This window comes from Episyrphus balteatus, chromosome 3 (genome assembly GCF_945859705.1).
Source record: "Episyrphus balteatus chromosome 3, idEpiBalt1.1, whole genome shotgun sequence".
NCBI classification, from domain to species: Eukaryota; Metazoa; Arthropoda; class Insecta; order Diptera; family Syrphidae; genus Episyrphus; species Episyrphus balteatus.
Window position 1 is genome coordinate 21,936,944 of NC_079136.1, and position 17,939 is coordinate 21,954,882.

Below are 17,939 nucleotides of genomic sequence, written 5' to 3' on the forward strand. Positions count from 1 at the left end.
ACAAAGCTGCTTAAATGATCTTTTTCTCCGGTTTCTAAAGAAAAAAATTCACTCGATTCAAAACCGCATTGCTGCTTATTTGCGAAAGTAAGAAATTAATACATATTTTACGATATGACCTAAAGCCCACATAGGAGTTAATATTATATATTAAAGAAGGTCACGAAGATAGAAAGAATTTAAGATATAATACATGTTTTTTTGTTGATAAGACTCTAAAAATCACTCCACTCAATTCTGAAATTTAATATAGGTGAACGCTTCTGGACGTCCAATCGAATAAGACATAAGGTTGTCACACACACAGTTTTTAAAATGATAGTTTTTGAAAGTACTGTCAGTTTCAATTTTCAAATTAATTTTTTAATGTCGTGTGCTGTACTAATTGTAGTTTGATAAAGTCAAATATATTAAGCCCTATAGGCCCCGTTATATAACTCGTATCTTTTGCAAAGATCCTCGTTCTGATACCTCTAGTCATTTTTGGAAATGCAAAATGACCGGGAAAGCTATATTTTGGATATGTTGTAGGGGATGCTTAAAAAAGCTTAACTTGCAGCTTTCGACCAAAAAAAATATTAAAATCAAATTTATAGACCCTGTTCAGACCTACAATTTCGTATTTTTTTTTTTTTTTTTTTTTTTACAAAAATTACGACCTCCAGCCGCCCGCTAAGTTGTCTAGTCCGCACCCACCGCGAAGCAAGCTGCTCGTTCGGTTGTGAAAAAAACAATCATTCATGTTTTTTTTTAATATCAAAAAAAAAAAAATACAAAATTGTAGGTCTGAACAGGGTCTACAAATTTGATTTTAATATTTTTTTGGATATTCATCACCAAAAAATAGATAATTTCAAAAAACAAATCGCATATCGTACATTTTTGACTTTTATGATCTTGGTCAAAAACTTCAAGTTAAGCTTTTTTAAGAATCCCCTACAACATATCCAAAATTTAGCTTTCTCGGTCATTTTGCATTTCTAAGCCGTTTTTTCCGACATAATGACTGGCCTACTCGTCTAGTTTCCACACTAGGTTCACTAGTGTTGCCCATATCTCAAAACTAGTTGTTTTTTTAGCGTCATTGTTTTTCTCAACACTCGAATTTATATCATAAACTCTACATTTGAAAATTGGAAGTTGAAATCCTCAACTTTCAATGAGTAGATACCTACTAACAAATTCTCAAGTTGTTACTAAAAATCGCAGTTAATATATTCTAAACGTTTCAATATGAAAGTGCTTCAATTTATTTCAGTAGTTTTTAAAAACCATTGTTAAGGTCACCTCACAATAATATATTTTTTTTTTTGATTTCTAACATTCTTTTAAAGAACCAATTTTTCAATAAAGGCCATAACTTATCAAAAATACTAATTTTAAAATCAGTTTTTTTTTTTTCAAAACGCAACAATCTCTCAAGTACACTTTTTATGTTTATTTAAGTTATGTGCACAAAAATTTAAAAAAAAATGTTATTTGATGTTCCTTGAATGTGATAGATAGAAAAAAAAGTACGTATACACCATAGAGACCCGAGCATTATTTGTTAAAAATCCATTATCCTTTCTAAACTTGAGCATGTAATTCGATTTTTTTGTATAACCAATGTTACAAGGAATTTACGAGTGTAGGTATGTTTTACAACTATAACTTAACCCTTTCGGACCCAGCGTTACTCTCATGTAACATATTTTTAAAAATTCGTAAAAAATATTAAATTAAATAATTTTTTAGGTTTCGATATCTTATTTGAAAGATAATAATGCCTAGCTACTGGATTATTACAAAAAGTTCCTCAAATATTATACCTTTAATTTTTTTTAATCGAAAAAGGGACTGAAATTACCAAACATTTTTTTTGCAAAAAAATTTTTTTATATATGGTCATAATTTTGAAAAAAAGATTAAAAAAAGAAAAAGTGTTTATTTTTTTGGCTTAGAAGAAGTAGCATAAATTATAGAAGTTATTTTCTCAGTTGTCCGATTTTTTTTGCTGGCCATAGGCAGTGGATGTTACTTACATGTAAAATGAGAGTAACACATTAGTTTTGCTATTTATTATTTTGGAAAATAACTTTTTGCTATTCATATTTCTTAGTTGTGATGTCTTCGACACGATAATACTGAAAAAATATTTTTTTAATATTGATTTTCATAGCTTGGGTTCGAAAGGGTTAAGAACTTAGAACCTGTCCAAAAAAAAAATCTTCTATGCTTGAAGTGGCTCTTTTTTCGTATTCTCCAAAAGTGCATTTTTTAATTTTTTTTCTTATACGTATGATATATTTATGTATTTATAGATTTTTAACAATTGATAGTCTGTCAAGTGTCAAAAAAAGGAACATAATATGCGCTTATCAAAACATTTGGTGTAAATCGAAACTTAATTCTTTTTATTTCGTCCATGAAAATATACAAAAATTACCCTTTTCTGTAGAAAATTCGAGTTAACGTGTTACATGTAACATTTACCTACAAGTAAGGAACTACCAATGTCATTCTTTTTTTTTCTTAAGTGCTCTAAACCTGAAATAAATGCAGTATAAGTCGTTAGTTATTTGTCACAAGATCAACTTTGCATGATTCTGATTGAAAAACTCTACATGGCAAAATGCCTTCCCTTTAAAAGCGATTCAGCAATTCCCTAGTTGGTTGCTTAAAATAATCTGTCTTTAACATCAACTGCAAAAACACTATATTATTTTCTTCCTTTATTTTCCATCTCTTGTTTAACTGTGTATATCGGATTCAAATCTTGACCTCCATTCTGGACGGGTAAACTAATTCACTTTCAATATTTTCAATTCAAGTTATACAAAGTCTTTATAATTATGCTGTGAAATAATTACAATTAGAATTTCATAATTCTATTTCCTTTTCCACTCCAATGTATTGTTAATAGACAGCAAAAAATTCTTAAAGCTTTCATGTGTTTCACATACACAAAAAAAAATAGAAAAAAAATTGATGGCAACACTTTACCCGTACCAACTTCCACTAACAGTGAAACGAATGGCCTAATGTCTGTCAGTTTCTACCATATTCATCCTGGCCAGTGAGGCATATAAATTTATATCATTATTTGTGAACTTTAAAAGTCTTAACCCACTGCCACAGTGTACGAGTATATACAAATGAAAATCATAAACAATGTGTGTTGTGGGCTCGGCAACAACATGCAACCAGCGCGCTTTGCAAATAATTTGAACGATGAAAACTTGAAAGTGCAAGTGGCCGCTAAAGGATTATTATATATATCTTATGAACATGTCATCGATATAGCCCGTTCATTGAATACAGTGCTGTATAAAAAATTCCATTTCACAATAAGTCCGAGATCTGTCAAACTATGAATTTTGTTTCCATTTTTCACTTCACCTTGCTTGCTAGTGTCTATTGATAGCTTTTTTATCAAGAAATTGGTAACTGCATTAGGGTGGCTTATACATTTTTTGTCCATTCTTTCTAGTATCAGTCACCCTTTTCTGTCGAATAAGCCCTTTGTTGTTAAATTTTAATTGCCAATTGCAAAATCTCAAGGTTTGACAATACTTAAAACAGCACTGTGAAATTTTTGTCGTTTCAAGTCAACCGAGACTTTCAAAAACTGTGTATGGACTAAGTTTTTTTTTTTTTTGTTTTGCTTGTTTTTTTGCATCAAGTCATGTTGCAAGTGCATTGCACTACATTAGAGCAGACAAACTTAGAAATACCAGTCTTTCGAATTGATTTTTTTTTTTATTTTATGTTTTTTTTTTTTTATTTATCGGGCTTGATCGCGCTTTGAACCGGAATGTTTCGTAATTTTTGTTTTGGATGCAAGTTTGTGCAGTGATTTAAGTTTCTTGTCATGATGGCGATGCATCTGTTTCGTTTTGTTTATAATTTTTCTCATATCATCGTATGGTGGCTGGCATGGCGTTCGGTCCAATGACCAATGAATTCTTTTGTAGGTCACCAGATGCTTAGAGAGATATACATATCTACTACATGCATTCATTTTAGGAGTGGGACGAAAAAAATTATGAAGAATTTGTTTATTTACATTTGTCCAATAAATTTACACTAAAGTGGGAGATGTGTTTTATATAAGATTGTTTATTGAATAGAGATTCATTATTTTTTTTTTTTTTGAAAAACCTTTAACTCTAGAGTGATGCAAATGTAATCAAAACATCGAGCATAGAGGTGTTAGAGTCTTATGAGATCAGCAAGTATCAAGTTCTTGGAGAAAAAAAGGTAGACGAAACAAAACTAATTAAACAACTTCTGGTTTTCTAAGCTATTTTAGCACGTGTTTATAGAACCAATAACATTTTAAACATGAATACTTGTAGGTTACAAGTTGTATTTGAACCTTTGTAATAAAATTTTTATTGCAATGTTTTAATAGGTACAAGTGATATTGAATTCTTGATTTTATTGTTTTTTTTTTTTTAATTTGAGAAAAAAATTGTTACTTTGTTCATAGATTGATGGTTTATAAATAATTTGTTGCTCATTTCAAATGAAGCGAGAATAGCACCTTATAACTTTTAAATAACAACAAATACTATTTTGTTTTGAAAAAAAAATTCTATGAAGAGGCATCGAAAAAAAAATTGATAATAACAGCTATCAAATTAACATTAAATTTGAGTGACAAAAGTCGTCCAACAATTAAAATATCAATTTTGATATTTTATCATATCATTTTGACATTTATTAATTTTAGGTGGATAGTGAAAATTTCACTTTGACAATTAAAATATCAATGTTGACTAGATTTTACGTTTTAGTTTATTATAATGAAACCTATTTCTTTCTTTTTCTTTAAAATTATGCTCCTAAGTGGGCTATAGGTCTGTCTTGTAGATGTAATACAAGACCTATAACCCACTTAGGAGCATAATTTTGATTAAAAAAAAGGTCACGAAAATAGGATACATTTTTTTTTCTTTTTCTTTTTTATTATTTTTATTAATAAAAGTATTTTCTTCCTTTTTTCAAAACATTACTGAAAGTGAATATTCTTTACAAAATAGTGGTGATATTATTTTTTCTATCACCTATAGGTGATATAATTGTTTTGTTATTTTCTCCCAAACTATGTGAAGTAAAATCTTATTGCCAATCAAATTTTCTAAGTAAATCATACATTTTACTTCGAAAAAACACAAAGCGGCTTTAAATTAGTACACATTAAGAATTTTTTATTTAATATTTTTCAATAATTTGGAATGAGAAATTGATATGAAAAAATGATAATAAAATATCAAAAAAAATTTCCAAAATGTGACAGTTAAATATCATCCTGATATCTAATCAAAAATATTGTTTTAACATTTTAAATATCATAAAACACATTTAATATAGCATTTTTGGCTGATATTTAAAAAATGTTAATTTGATATTTAAAAAATGTTAAATTGATATTGTTTTTTTTTCGGTGTACAGAGTGCTTAAAAAGAGTAATCTTCACTTCTCAAAAAAAAAAAAACTGTATGCATTTTAATTTTTAATTGCCCATCATTGTAAATTGTATAAGAATTGTCAAATAAGCAACAATAAATGAAAAAACTTTCAAACACAATTCATTGTTTAATAAAAACAATCCATAAATATCCAATTTGAATTCGTGAAGTCTTAGTTGAGTTAAAAATTGATCTACCTACAAAGAAAAATAAATTTTGACTTATGAGCTTTCGATTTATTTATCAATACTTACACTCTTATCCCATTTTGGTTCCATATCCGAACACAATGTATCCCAACTCAAATTATTTGGTATTCGAGATCTTTGTGATATCAACTCAATAGTCAGCATAAACATTAGAAAATCAAAAATTCGAATTAAACCAAATATAACATTTCCCCATAAAATTTCTCCAGTATTAATATAAACCATAAAATTCTGATGAACATAACTAATTATCATCACCATATTGCCAGCAAATACAATAAAAATACTTATTTGAAACATATTATGAAATTTATAAGTAATTTGATGTATTTTCGAATAAATAACTGAACATTTATCAAGTTCGTTCGAAAATTCGCACAAAGCTGAAATCTTTCGATAATTTGTCATTGGAAAACTTTTTGACTGTACAATACGTTGGATAAAGTTAACCATGTGATTTCCAATTCTCCGATACATTCCAGATGACAAAAGGTAGCCCAATGTCATTACATCTAAAAGAACAAGAGCACTCAGGATTTCCGAGTAAACGAAAACACCGAATAATGAATTTAAAATTTCATTCACAGTTGCTACTCGTAGGAATTTTGGAACATCAATAAAAATGGCACAAATGTCACTTGCTACTCTAAGCAAAATCACTAAATAAACTTCTTTGCCGAAAATGGTGTTGTCTTTAGTAATTTTTTGTATATTCCTTGACAACTCAATGGATTCGCGTAAAATATTAATGAATTCCTTATATCGAATTACTTGCCACCAAAGTAAAATAACAGCATATACATATATTATACACACGTGCAACATGTGAACTGCCCATAAATCTGGTAGATACACCAGTTCTATATACATCAAAGTTTTCAGCAAGAAAAAGACCAGTCCCAAAAAGGATATAACTCGATATGCCATCGAAAATATGTGAATTTTCTGTGAGTATTTTATTTGATGATTGTGGGTAACATTGAAAGTTACCATGCCACAAATTCTTGCGTAATGGTAGAAAATTTTAAATAAAAAACACTTATTCCATTTGTTAGACAAAGACATCCTTTCAATGAAATACAAAGCCAACAACTAAAAAGGGAAACAACAATGTTGATTGTTGTTTGAATTTAATATGATTGTATCAAATTTTACCTAATTAATTAATGAATACTTTAACACACTTCTAGGAAACAAGTTTGCTAACATAGAAATATGTTTGTTAGGGTGGGTCAAAAAAATCGAAATTTATTTTTTTGGTTTGGTACTCCAAAAAATCGATTGCTAGACACCTCTAGAATATACACACCAAATATGAACTCTTTATATTAATGGGAAGGTCCTCCGCTTCGCAATTTTCCATTTTTACATCAAGCTTCTACTAAAAAAAAAAATAATTTTTTTATTAATTGACTTTTTAGCAAATTTCTTTTCATATTCTTGTAGGAAATTGAACGCTCTACAAAAAAGGCCTTAGACACTTTTTTCGTTTATCTTACCGTTTAATAGATATTTGAGGTCCAAAAATCGAAAAAATCTTTAAAAATTCGTTTTTTGTTCTTAATTTCGTAACAAATTGAAAAATTATAATCATCAAACGCGCAAAACATATTCTTGTAGGAAATTGATTACTCCACAAAAAAGGTCTTATTAATTTTTTGCATTAATCTTACCATTCTAAAGATATTCGAGGTCAAAGTTAAAAAAAATTATAAAAACATTTTTTACTTTTAAAAAATTTCCAGTTCACTGAAAAATTATTATTTTCAAATTAGCAAGATTTATTCTTGTAGAGGCTTAAACGTTCTACAAATAATTCAATATCTTCTAAACGGTTAAAGCAATCAATTTCATGTCAAGGAATTATTTGTAGAATGTTTAAGCCTCTACAAGAATATATCTTGCTAATTTGAAAATAATAATTTTTCAGTGAACTGGAAAATTTTTAAAAGTAAAAAATGTTTTTATAATTTTTTTCAACTTTGACCTCGAATATCTTTGGAAATTTGCGAAGCGGAGGACCTTCCCATTAATATAAAGAGTTCATATTTGGTGTGTATATTCTAGCGGTGTCTAGCAATCGATTTTTCGGAGTACCAAATCAAAAAAATTAATTTCGATTTTTTTTGACCCACCCTAATGTTTGTGTATGGGTGGGAAAACATTTTTTGACTTTATAAGTTTGTAGAGTACCTTATTATATTATGGTTGGTTGAGTGTTACGACTAATAACTTAATGGTTTTTTTTTTTTTTTGTTTAAAATTACCAAGTCAGAGATTTTTTCCATATCAAATGTTCTGATAAGTTATTTGTGTAATGGCATCAAAATAGCTTTTTTTTTAATTGCCTGTTAGTTGGCAATTTCCTTTCTTCCATAAGTATTCGACAAAATTATTCATACGAGTAATTCACAGAGAAAAGTCAAGGAATAAACTTTAAACTAATAAGACTTAATTTGATTTGAAGATTCTTGCATACTTTCAAACAAATTGGAATTAATTACTATTTTTAAAGTTGTCCGAGAAAAATGTTCATTTAGTGATCCAAAACTTATGGATAAGTTACGATGGAATCCCATGTCTTAAAGTTCATAATAAACTATTGGCCCACTTAAATGGGTTATAACTTTTAAAAAGTGTTTCGAAAATCAACATAAAAGTGAGTCAGAACTTCATAGTTAAAAAAAAATTGTGAGAAAAAGTTGTACAACAATTTTATAAAAAATAATAATTTGTAAGAATAAGGAAATTACTCTATAAATTTAGTTTTTTTTAACTGAAGCTTTTACTTAACAAATATTAAAACGTGTTTCATTTTCCAATACTTAATACATTAATTTTCAAAATATTCGTTAATCGATGGCCCAAAAGTCCATAGGAATTTTCTCTGAATTTTCTTACCCACTTTGGTTGGTTGTAAGTCGATAACACTGGTTAACAAGGGTTCTGTTGCCGAAACAAAAATATAATTTTCTGAAGGTTTTCGGTGTGCTGAATTCGAATCCGAAGTCAGAAAAAATTGATCAGCTCCCGTTTTTGAAATATTACCGTTAGAAAATACAAAAAACGTTTTTTTGACTACTTCGGAACTTATTCTTTAATATAAGGAAAATTGTTAGAAGATATTTAGTAACGGTTTCTATAAAAACTATTTTCCGTCTTTCAAGAACTTTTCAAATCTTTCCGATATCTTTGTTATTGCCCGAGATATCTTAAAATGAAGTAAGTGGCTTTGGCTTCATATATCATATTTATGAAATATGCAAACAACTAAGGATATCTCGAGAAGTAAAAAAGATATCGGAAAGATTTAAACAGATTAAAAAAGGTGGAAAATAGTTATTATGAAAACCGTTACTAAATATGCTCAACCAATTTACCTTATATAAAAGAATAAGGCTCGAAGTACTGCATTTTCTAACGGTAATATTTTAAAAACAGGAGCTGATTAATTTTTTATGACTACGGATTCGAGTTCAGCACACCGAAAACCTTCAGAAAAGTATTTTTTGTTGCGGCAACAAAATAAAAGTTTAATTTTGTTAACCAGTGTAATCGATTTGTCGATTTATTAGCCCTACCAAGTGGGTCAATAGTCCAAAACGAATTTTTGGCCAGTGAAAATTGGTGTGTCACACCAATTTGTATGGTATTTTGAAAGTTGTTCTTTTTTTATTTACGTAATATCTTAATTAGAAAATATATTATTTATGTATAACTTGATAAGAAAATCAAGTGGAAGTTTTTTAGCAAAAAATTATTATTATAATTTATTATTAACGGTACCTCACATAGAAGCGTATTTTTTAATTTTTTATTTCTTTTTATTTCTTAAAAAACTTTTACAAGTTTTTATCTAGATTTAAACAAAATTTTCAAAATACGTTTTCTAACTAAAACTTAAAACAGGACATTAATTTTTTTTTAATTTTATTTTTAAATGTTGATTAATGATTAATAATAACTGAAAATTGCATGCAAACTTTTTTTGTTCTAATTTATTTTTTAATAATTTTTTCTAAAAATTCATCCTTAAAAATTAAATCAAATTTGTATATTTATTTTGGATCTCAGCTTTTTTTTCAAAAAGCATTAATGAGTAAAATTTTGTAAAAATAGGAAGTTAGGACCTCAGCCATACTTAAGGAAATTGCATTGAAAAAATATCGTTTTTCTAGAATTATTTAAAACTTAAAATATGTTTATACCTGGAACTGTAGGTACTAAAAACAAGATTGATTGTTTAAATTAAAACACACATTTTTAAGTATCAAACTTCGAATTTCAATTTTATATTCGCCTGAATGACTATGACGACTCCTATTTTAAAACTTATTAAAAATTGATTTTAAATGTAAAAAACCACTTACTTATCGAAATTAATTCGTTAATTGTTTAAATATTCTTAAAAAAAACACATTTCCGATTAGCAAATTAAAGACAAACAAAAGATTTAATTTTTTGCCAGTCATATATTTTTTTGATCATTGTTAGCTTAAAAATATAAATTGCCAAAACCGTTATTTCTTATTTATTAATTTGTATATATTCTGCTAATTCTTCTTATTTATTCATGCAGTTTTGTTAAAAATTTTGTTTTAATTAGTTATTTTAAGATTTTTATATCTTTTTAATAATCTCCACATGATTTATAAAATAAAAATGATTTCAAGTTCAAGATCGGTCATTATCAATTTTTAAACCAAAAATATTTTACTCAAAAATTATGTAAACGATCAACTTGAAGCATTTTGTTCATATTCTTTTGTGACAAAATTCTTTGACATTTTTTTTGGTCAATGAAATATGTTTGAAAGAAACCTGCTATGTTGATTTTTTCAAGAAACGCGTATTCAGAATCGAAACTGCCTCAGGGAGAATGTTTTTTTTTAAATAATTCAATGTTTGGCTTTGTCACAGAAAAATAAATAGGTACATTATATTATGTAGAATAAGTTTCATTTAAAAGAAGGATCGAAATCCCAATAATTCTATGAAAAGAATAATAAGTTTTTAGATCTTTGAGAGCGATTAAGCAAAGTCACAAAAAAGAAGAATGTGTTCGTTTAAGTTAATGCTTAAACGTGTCAAGTCTCACCAAAACTTCTTGAATCTTTTAAGACACTGTTCCGTTGCAACTCTATACCTTATAAATCAAGCTGTAAGATGAGTTGCACTTCGGCATATGTAATTCAGTTTAATTTAATAATTAATATCTACCAATGCTCAAAAAAAAAATCCCCTTAAGTCTAATTTTGTTTTAACAAAACAACACTATGTAAGTTTTTAACTCGAAAATTGATTACTTGAAACTAACAATCATCTGCAAAGTAGTAATATTTGAGGTGAATAGCATTTGTGAGAAAAGGAATAGAACATCTCTCTTGTAGTAATTATAAAATACATTGAAAACGTGCATATTTAGAGATTCAAAAGTTTTAATGATGCAACAAAATTATATGTTGGCTAAGAAAATTATAATCCAACATTCATTTAATTTCTGTATAAAGAAAGTGATTTAAAAATGAGGTGCTGAGCATGAGAGTTGTTCACTATTCATAGATAACTTTGAAAATATGATAGAGAAGATTGGATCTAAATTCTCCAAAATAATTGAAGGTTAGAAAAGATTGTATTTTACCTAAGTGCGACTGATTTTTGCAACGATGACGTTACTTGATCATTTTTCATATAACTCTGAGGGAGGGCCTTGAAGATTTCGAGTGTCAACTACCAGACTTTGATAAAATTGTCCAAACTTACAAATTATAATAAAATTAACCTTGCTGGGATGACTTTTTTTCAAAAATGTTCACTAACTCGACTCTCAACTATAATAACACGTGTCACTCTTTATACAAATTTATCTATGTGATTCTTTTTTTCTCCAAACTATGAATTTGAAACAATTGCAAATAATAGCCGGTTTTCTAAGCTAGAAAATAAAATAACCGTTTTAATAATTATAAATTCTGTTTTATCTTTTATTAATGAATACACTATCTAATATTAAAAATTATTAACAAAACGCGCAAGCAAAAATATAAACTACTGACTGAGGTCAACCAACGCTTAAGAAGTTTTTCCGAGTTAATGACCGATATTTAAATATACACATGCCGCATAGCTACGGAAGTCATTATAATAGAACCTCCAATAAACTCATCAATTAAAAATTCAATTTCAAATAAAAGATCACACTTTGAACTTTGATATTTTTTTTTTTTGTTTTTTTCGAAGATGGCAACAGAGAATTAAAGTAAAAGAATATTTAAATAATTAAAAAAAAAAAAACTCAAAGAATTATAAATCCATGAAATGACTTCACGTGTGGTATAGTGATTTTAAATTCTAATTTTAATCAATAAATACTTGAAAAAAAAAACTATTCAAGGCAGGATTTTATGTTAAATCAAACACAATGAATTAAAAGATTTTATTAAAAATTAGTTTTAAAGCTTTTATTTATGTTTATTAGTGAAAGTATTGAATCTAAGATTTCAAGGACGTTTTTTTAAGTTTTTTTTTTTTAAGAGAATAAAATATATTTTCAAATAAAAACACGAAATAGATTCTTTCAGAAAAGTTTGGTATCCATAGAATACAAAATTGCAGCTATTTAGATATGTAGATTTATTTTCTTATTTACATAGTTTATTTTTAAAGAGTGTGATTATTAAGGTAGATACAAAAATAGTCTTAGCGCGTGGCGTGGCAGATGACCTTAAGATTTTTGTAATGTACATTAAATGCAGATCTTTTACATTAAGTCAGTATTTACTATGAGTCGAATTGAATAACTTGTTCTTTGAAGAGTTTCCAGAATATTCATTATAGATATGTTTAAAAATAAATTATGAAAATATGATGTCAGCTTTTAGACATTATGGCACTGTTACCAGAGTATTTTCGAGGCAAGGAGCCGATTTTGAAAATTCTTGGAGCCAAAAATAGCTGCTTTCAAAAATTGTCCAAAAATACAAAAAAAAATCTTTTGTGGCATGAAATTTAATTTTCAAATAACTTTTGCTTATTAGACTTCAAGTATAATTATTTTTGTGTTGATGTATTCTGGTTTTAATGCTCATTTACGGACGTAAAATTAAATTTTCAATGAAAATCAAATGTAAAATGTATGCAAATTGGTTGTCTGTTAACATTTTTAGTGAATTTTTGCTGTAAAATGCCTTGATTTAAAAGGAGCCGTAAATCGCCAAGTTCAAAATGAAAAGAGCCAAAATCCGATAAATCGAAAATCAAAATTTTAAGGAGCGAGTTAAAAGTTCAAGGAGCCCGTTTGGCGATAAATAGCCAGCTCGGCAACACTGCATTATGGAGCTATCTTATCTCAAGAAATAGAAATTAATACAAAGGGATTAAAAAACTTCTTCAAGGCTCAATTTACTCACACTCCACTAAATTTAAAGTCTCCATTAAAAATTAGAAAACTTCCAAATCGCATTACAAATTTTTAAATTTTATTATTATCTATTTACATGTTTTTCCATTATGCAGACGTTTTCGCAAATTCGAATTTCCAGTTTTGCAGATCAAATTAACCTTTTGTGAATCTAATTTTCCACTATTATTTATATGAGAGACTAAAATGGAACTGGAAAAAATGTTTAAAAAAACCTTTTTGTACTAAAAGGTGAATTTGATTTGCAAAATGATATTTTTGATTTATAATTGTTATATTCAGAAGGTGAATTTGATTTGCAAAAGAGTGAATTAGGTTAAAAAAAATAAAATTAACTAGCATCACAAGCGTGAAATTTGTTTCACGCTGTTTGAATTAATTTAGCAGCTGTGCTTATCAAAACTGAGCTCAAAAATGTTGATGCTCGAGGCACTGTAAGTAGGTTTTTTTTAACTTAAGTGTATCGCGCAACTATTGTATATTGTTTTTTACAAAAAGAGTTTTGTTTTTGAGATCCAAAAATACATTTTCTACCCAATTCATAATATTTTTTCGGTACAATTTTTAAAACCTTTAATTTTACTGCTTACAATCAAATAAGCTTTAATGTGTTTTTGTTACTAATATCTATTTTTTATTTATCTCATTACAGGCTCAATTCATCTTATGCATAGGACACACCATCCGCGCCTTATTCTCCAACCAATGCAAATTCTCAAAGTTCATTTCATCACTTCTGCTATTGAACTCGCTGATATTCTTCTGCTTATTCATGAATTTCTACATTCAAAGCTACAAGAAATCGAATAACAATAAATTGGAAGCTGCTAAATGCAAAGAACCTGTGAAGGCTGTCGAAGGCGCCAAAGTTAAGGCCAATTAACCAAAAATAATAAAAAAAATAAAGCATAACAAGGGAACAAAAATATTAAAAGATATAAAATGTATAAAAATAAATAAAAAACATCCCTAAGACTTTCGTTAAATGTTATTTTGTTTTTTGGCTTAGAATTAATTTTATTTGTTATTTTATTTGTTTGTAAATAAAATCGAAAATTAAATTTAATTTTGAGCTTAGAAATAAAGTACATAAATATTTTAGATAATTGACAATAAAAAAACGTTTTGGTTGTGTAAATTTATCACAAATTATATTTGTAAGTTTCTAACATAATTAAATGTAGTAAAAATGTTTAATTTTATAATAAGATAGATATTATTGAAATAAATAAAAAAAAAAATAAATAAAAAAACGCAATAAAGTAGATATCTATTTATAATTATAATTTACCTTAAATTAAGAAATTAACATTTATACAAAATGCTTACAAGAGATTTTTTTATAAATATTTAACATTTCTGTAAATAATTAAAAAATGTATAAAAGTAAGACCAGATATGTTTATATAAAGTACAATAAAATATATGTATATATTTTTATATTGTTAAACCCTTTTTAAAACTAAAAGGTGTAGAGTATATGGAATAAATATAAAATAAAATATTTACATATCATATAGCTTGGGAAGCTTTTTATGACCTAACCGAACCGAAATATTGTATAATTCTATAGTTTGGAAAGATTTTTTATAGATTATATAATATGTACTTCCTTTAAATATTATTAGTAATTTTATTTGTTTGTTCGAACTTATTTGTTTCTTTTTATTTTCAATTCTTATCCTAGTCTTAAAATCGAACAATAAAATTAAATAGAATTATTATTTAATTAAGTTTTTATAAAACATAAAAAAATACATCAAGGAATTGAAAAATTATTTAGTATATAAAGAAAAAAAAAATTATTACATAAGTATACTTTATGAGTATACAGAAATATCATAGTTTTTAAGTGCCTTTGCTTAAAACATAATTAGCTATATTGAAACTTAACCCTTTCGGACCCAGCGTTACTCTCATGTAACATTTTTTTAAAAATTCGTAAAAAATATTAAATTAAACAATTTTTTAGGTTACGATGGCTTAATTGAAAGATAATAATGCCTAGTTACTGGATTATCACAAAAAGTTAGTCAAATATCATACTTTTAATTTTTTTTATCGAGAAAGGGACTGAAATTCACATTTTTTTTGCAAACAATTTTTTTTATTTATATATGGTCATAATTTTGAAAAAAAGATATAAAAAATGTGAATGCAGAAAGTGTTTTGTTTTTTTTTTTTTTTGCTTTGAAGAAGTAGCATACATTATAGTTTTATAAAAAGTTATTTTCTCAGTTCTCCGACTTTTTTTGGTGGTCATAGGCAGTGCATGTTACTTACATGTAACATGAGAAAAACACATTAGTTTTGCTATTTATTATTTTGGAAAATAACTTTTTGCTATTCATATTTCTTAGTTGTGATGTTTTTGACCCGATAATACCGAAAAAACATTTTTTAATATTGATTTTCATAGCTTGGGTTCGAAAGGGTTAACTAAAGTTTTCAAGTAAAATGGACTTGATTTTAATTGTTTTTTAAATAAAGGCACTGAACATTTTATAACGCAATAGTTATTGAAATCGAATATATTGAAATAAATTGGTTCTACATATTTGTTAAAATTGGTATTTTAATTATTTTTTTAAACTGGAATAGATTTTAAAACTTAAGGCCATATTATTCACTAGTTTAAAAAATACATCTGGATGTAAAGTTGTCAAATGTCAAAAATATGTAAATTCAAATCCAAAATAGTTATCCCGATTTTAACTATGAAAATAGTTAAAAAATAGTAAAAAATGACAAATTTTGTCTAAGTGATAGTGAATATCATGGATTTTGATTTATTTTTGACATTTCAATTTCTTTACATCCAGATGTATTTTTTAAACTAGTGAACAATATGGCCATTAAAGAATTAAGTAAAAGAATGAAAAGTCAAAAGACAAACCATGTCCACCTGAATGAAGTGAAAAATTATAACGACACGAAAATCAAGTTATAGGTAGTAGGAACCTTTTAACAACCATTTGCACATTGCACAACTGCTCAAAAAAAATCTGAGGTTGGGTTGAAAGGTACCAAGTTTTAAGCCAGGCTTAACACAAACAGTTGATTCGAAAGTTCAACTCTTTCAACTTTGCCTTCGTATTACACCTGAGTTGTTCTTGTAATTACTTAACTTTTTTCCAAAACCATGGAAGGTACACAATTGTTATAAAATAAAATTTTAAAGGTACGTACATTTAAAGTAGATACTATGTTCCAAAAAAGTGTAAAGTGAGAATTTATTAGTTTTAAAAAAACACTTTATGCAACACTTTATTTAATGAAATGTACTTTTGTTCATTTTCAATTCAAAATGTTAGATCGAGCTAAACCAATTAACCTCGAAGTAGAAAATTTTTAGTTTTAATAACTCCCATTATCCATTCAACATTTTGACAAAATTCGAAGGACTTCTTCTTTTGAAGTGCTCAATACTGATCTAGCTACTTGTCCAAAAAACAATGTTGAAAAATTATTCGATTTCAACAAAATTGATGATATTTGAAAAGCATTAAATATTTAGGAAACCAATTATGAATTGAAAGATTATGGGCCAGTATACATATAGTTTTCTTAACCGTCACATGGCTGAAAAAAAGGGGTTTATTTCGATATTTTTTATGTATTTTTGATAATATTGAGTTCAACACTCCAGTTCATAAACAATAATACGAATAAAAAATGAAACGAAAACAATCATTCGTTTTTGAAAAAAGAAAGAAAATGTGCCAAAAAATCAGAACAAATTCTTTGGTTTTTGAGTTATACGATAACCTTTTGCACGGTGCCGTGTCATATTTGCATGTGTCATATGGCCATATTTCAAAATATGGACACATGACCCATTGTAAGTTTTAGATTCCTATATTCGAGCATATGGCCATTTTTCGTTTTTCTACAATATCATTTAGCTATTATGGCCATATAGCACTTTCAAATTTATTTTATTTTACCTGCCAAAAAGTACCTGCAAAACTCTAAATTTTAAATGTTTCTGTAGGAGAAAAAAATCCAGTGGGGCCTAGAGATATAAACGCAAAATTTTTAAAGATTTAGTAAATTGCTAAAGCCATTTTGCATACGAAAATCCGACTTCTCTGAAAATAGTTTTGCATAAAAAAACACTTTGTAATTTGTATTATCTAAGAATCGTCATAGCGAGTTCCGAGATGGTTTTTTGAGAAAAAAATTTCATGTTTGCTTTCTACGGGGTTGATACACCCTTTCAAGCCATAAAAGGTCTCATTTTAATAATTTTTGGGCATTCTCCTTTAAAATTTGAAATGAGATATGCCGATATTCCCTCTTATATTTTAGGATATAAAGAATATCTACAAATGCACTCAATCCAGCCCTATTCTGAAAGAAAAATCAATGGAAAATGATTCGAGAGAAAAGCTCCCGTGTCCCAATCAAAAACTTGCGGAAATTTAGATTACTTTTCGCTTTTTCATCAAAGTTAAAAAAAAATAAACAAATAACAGTTCGAGAAAATGTGTTTATTTTTAGTTGTTTTTTGTTCTGAAAAACCCTGTTTTGTTGAATTCAAATTGTAATACTTTGCGATCTAACTGCAACTTTATAAACTTTCATACTTTTTTGAAAACTACAATAACAGGGAAACTTTTTAAAATAATAAACCATTCTCACACCGTACAATTTTTTTTTTTTGCAATGTTTGCTCTCAAATAAAAGTTAGAAATTGATTTTGTATAAAACTTGAAACTGTTAGTTATAATTTGCAGCGAAATGGAGTATGAACTAGTATTCCTTTCTTCGTGACCTTTGTTAAATAACTTAACTTGTTTTTCTGTGTAGGCTATAGGTCGTTTTTGATAACTAATTATTTTTCGTCGACGT

The 17,939-nt window shown here is 27.1% G+C and overlaps 1 protein-coding gene across 2 annotated transcripts in view; it reads left to right on the forward strand.

Moving 5' to 3' along the window:
- Positions 1–14,777, forward strand: part of LOC129913759 (elongation of very long chain fatty acids protein AAEL008004) — an 83,915-nt gene extending 69,138 nt beyond the window's left edge. The window contains exon 6 of one of the 2 annotated variants that reach the window (XM_055992597.1): positions 13,738–14,777. In XM_055992597.1, the coding sequence (XP_055848572.1) occupies positions 13,738–13,968 (231 nt within the window). In that variant the 3' untranslated portion in view covers positions 13,969–14,777. The remainder of the gene's footprint in view (positions 1–13,737) is intronic. The other variant, XM_055992596.1, reaches the window with a different exon arrangement.
- The last annotated feature ends 3,162 nt before the right edge of the window (positions 14,778–17,939 follow it).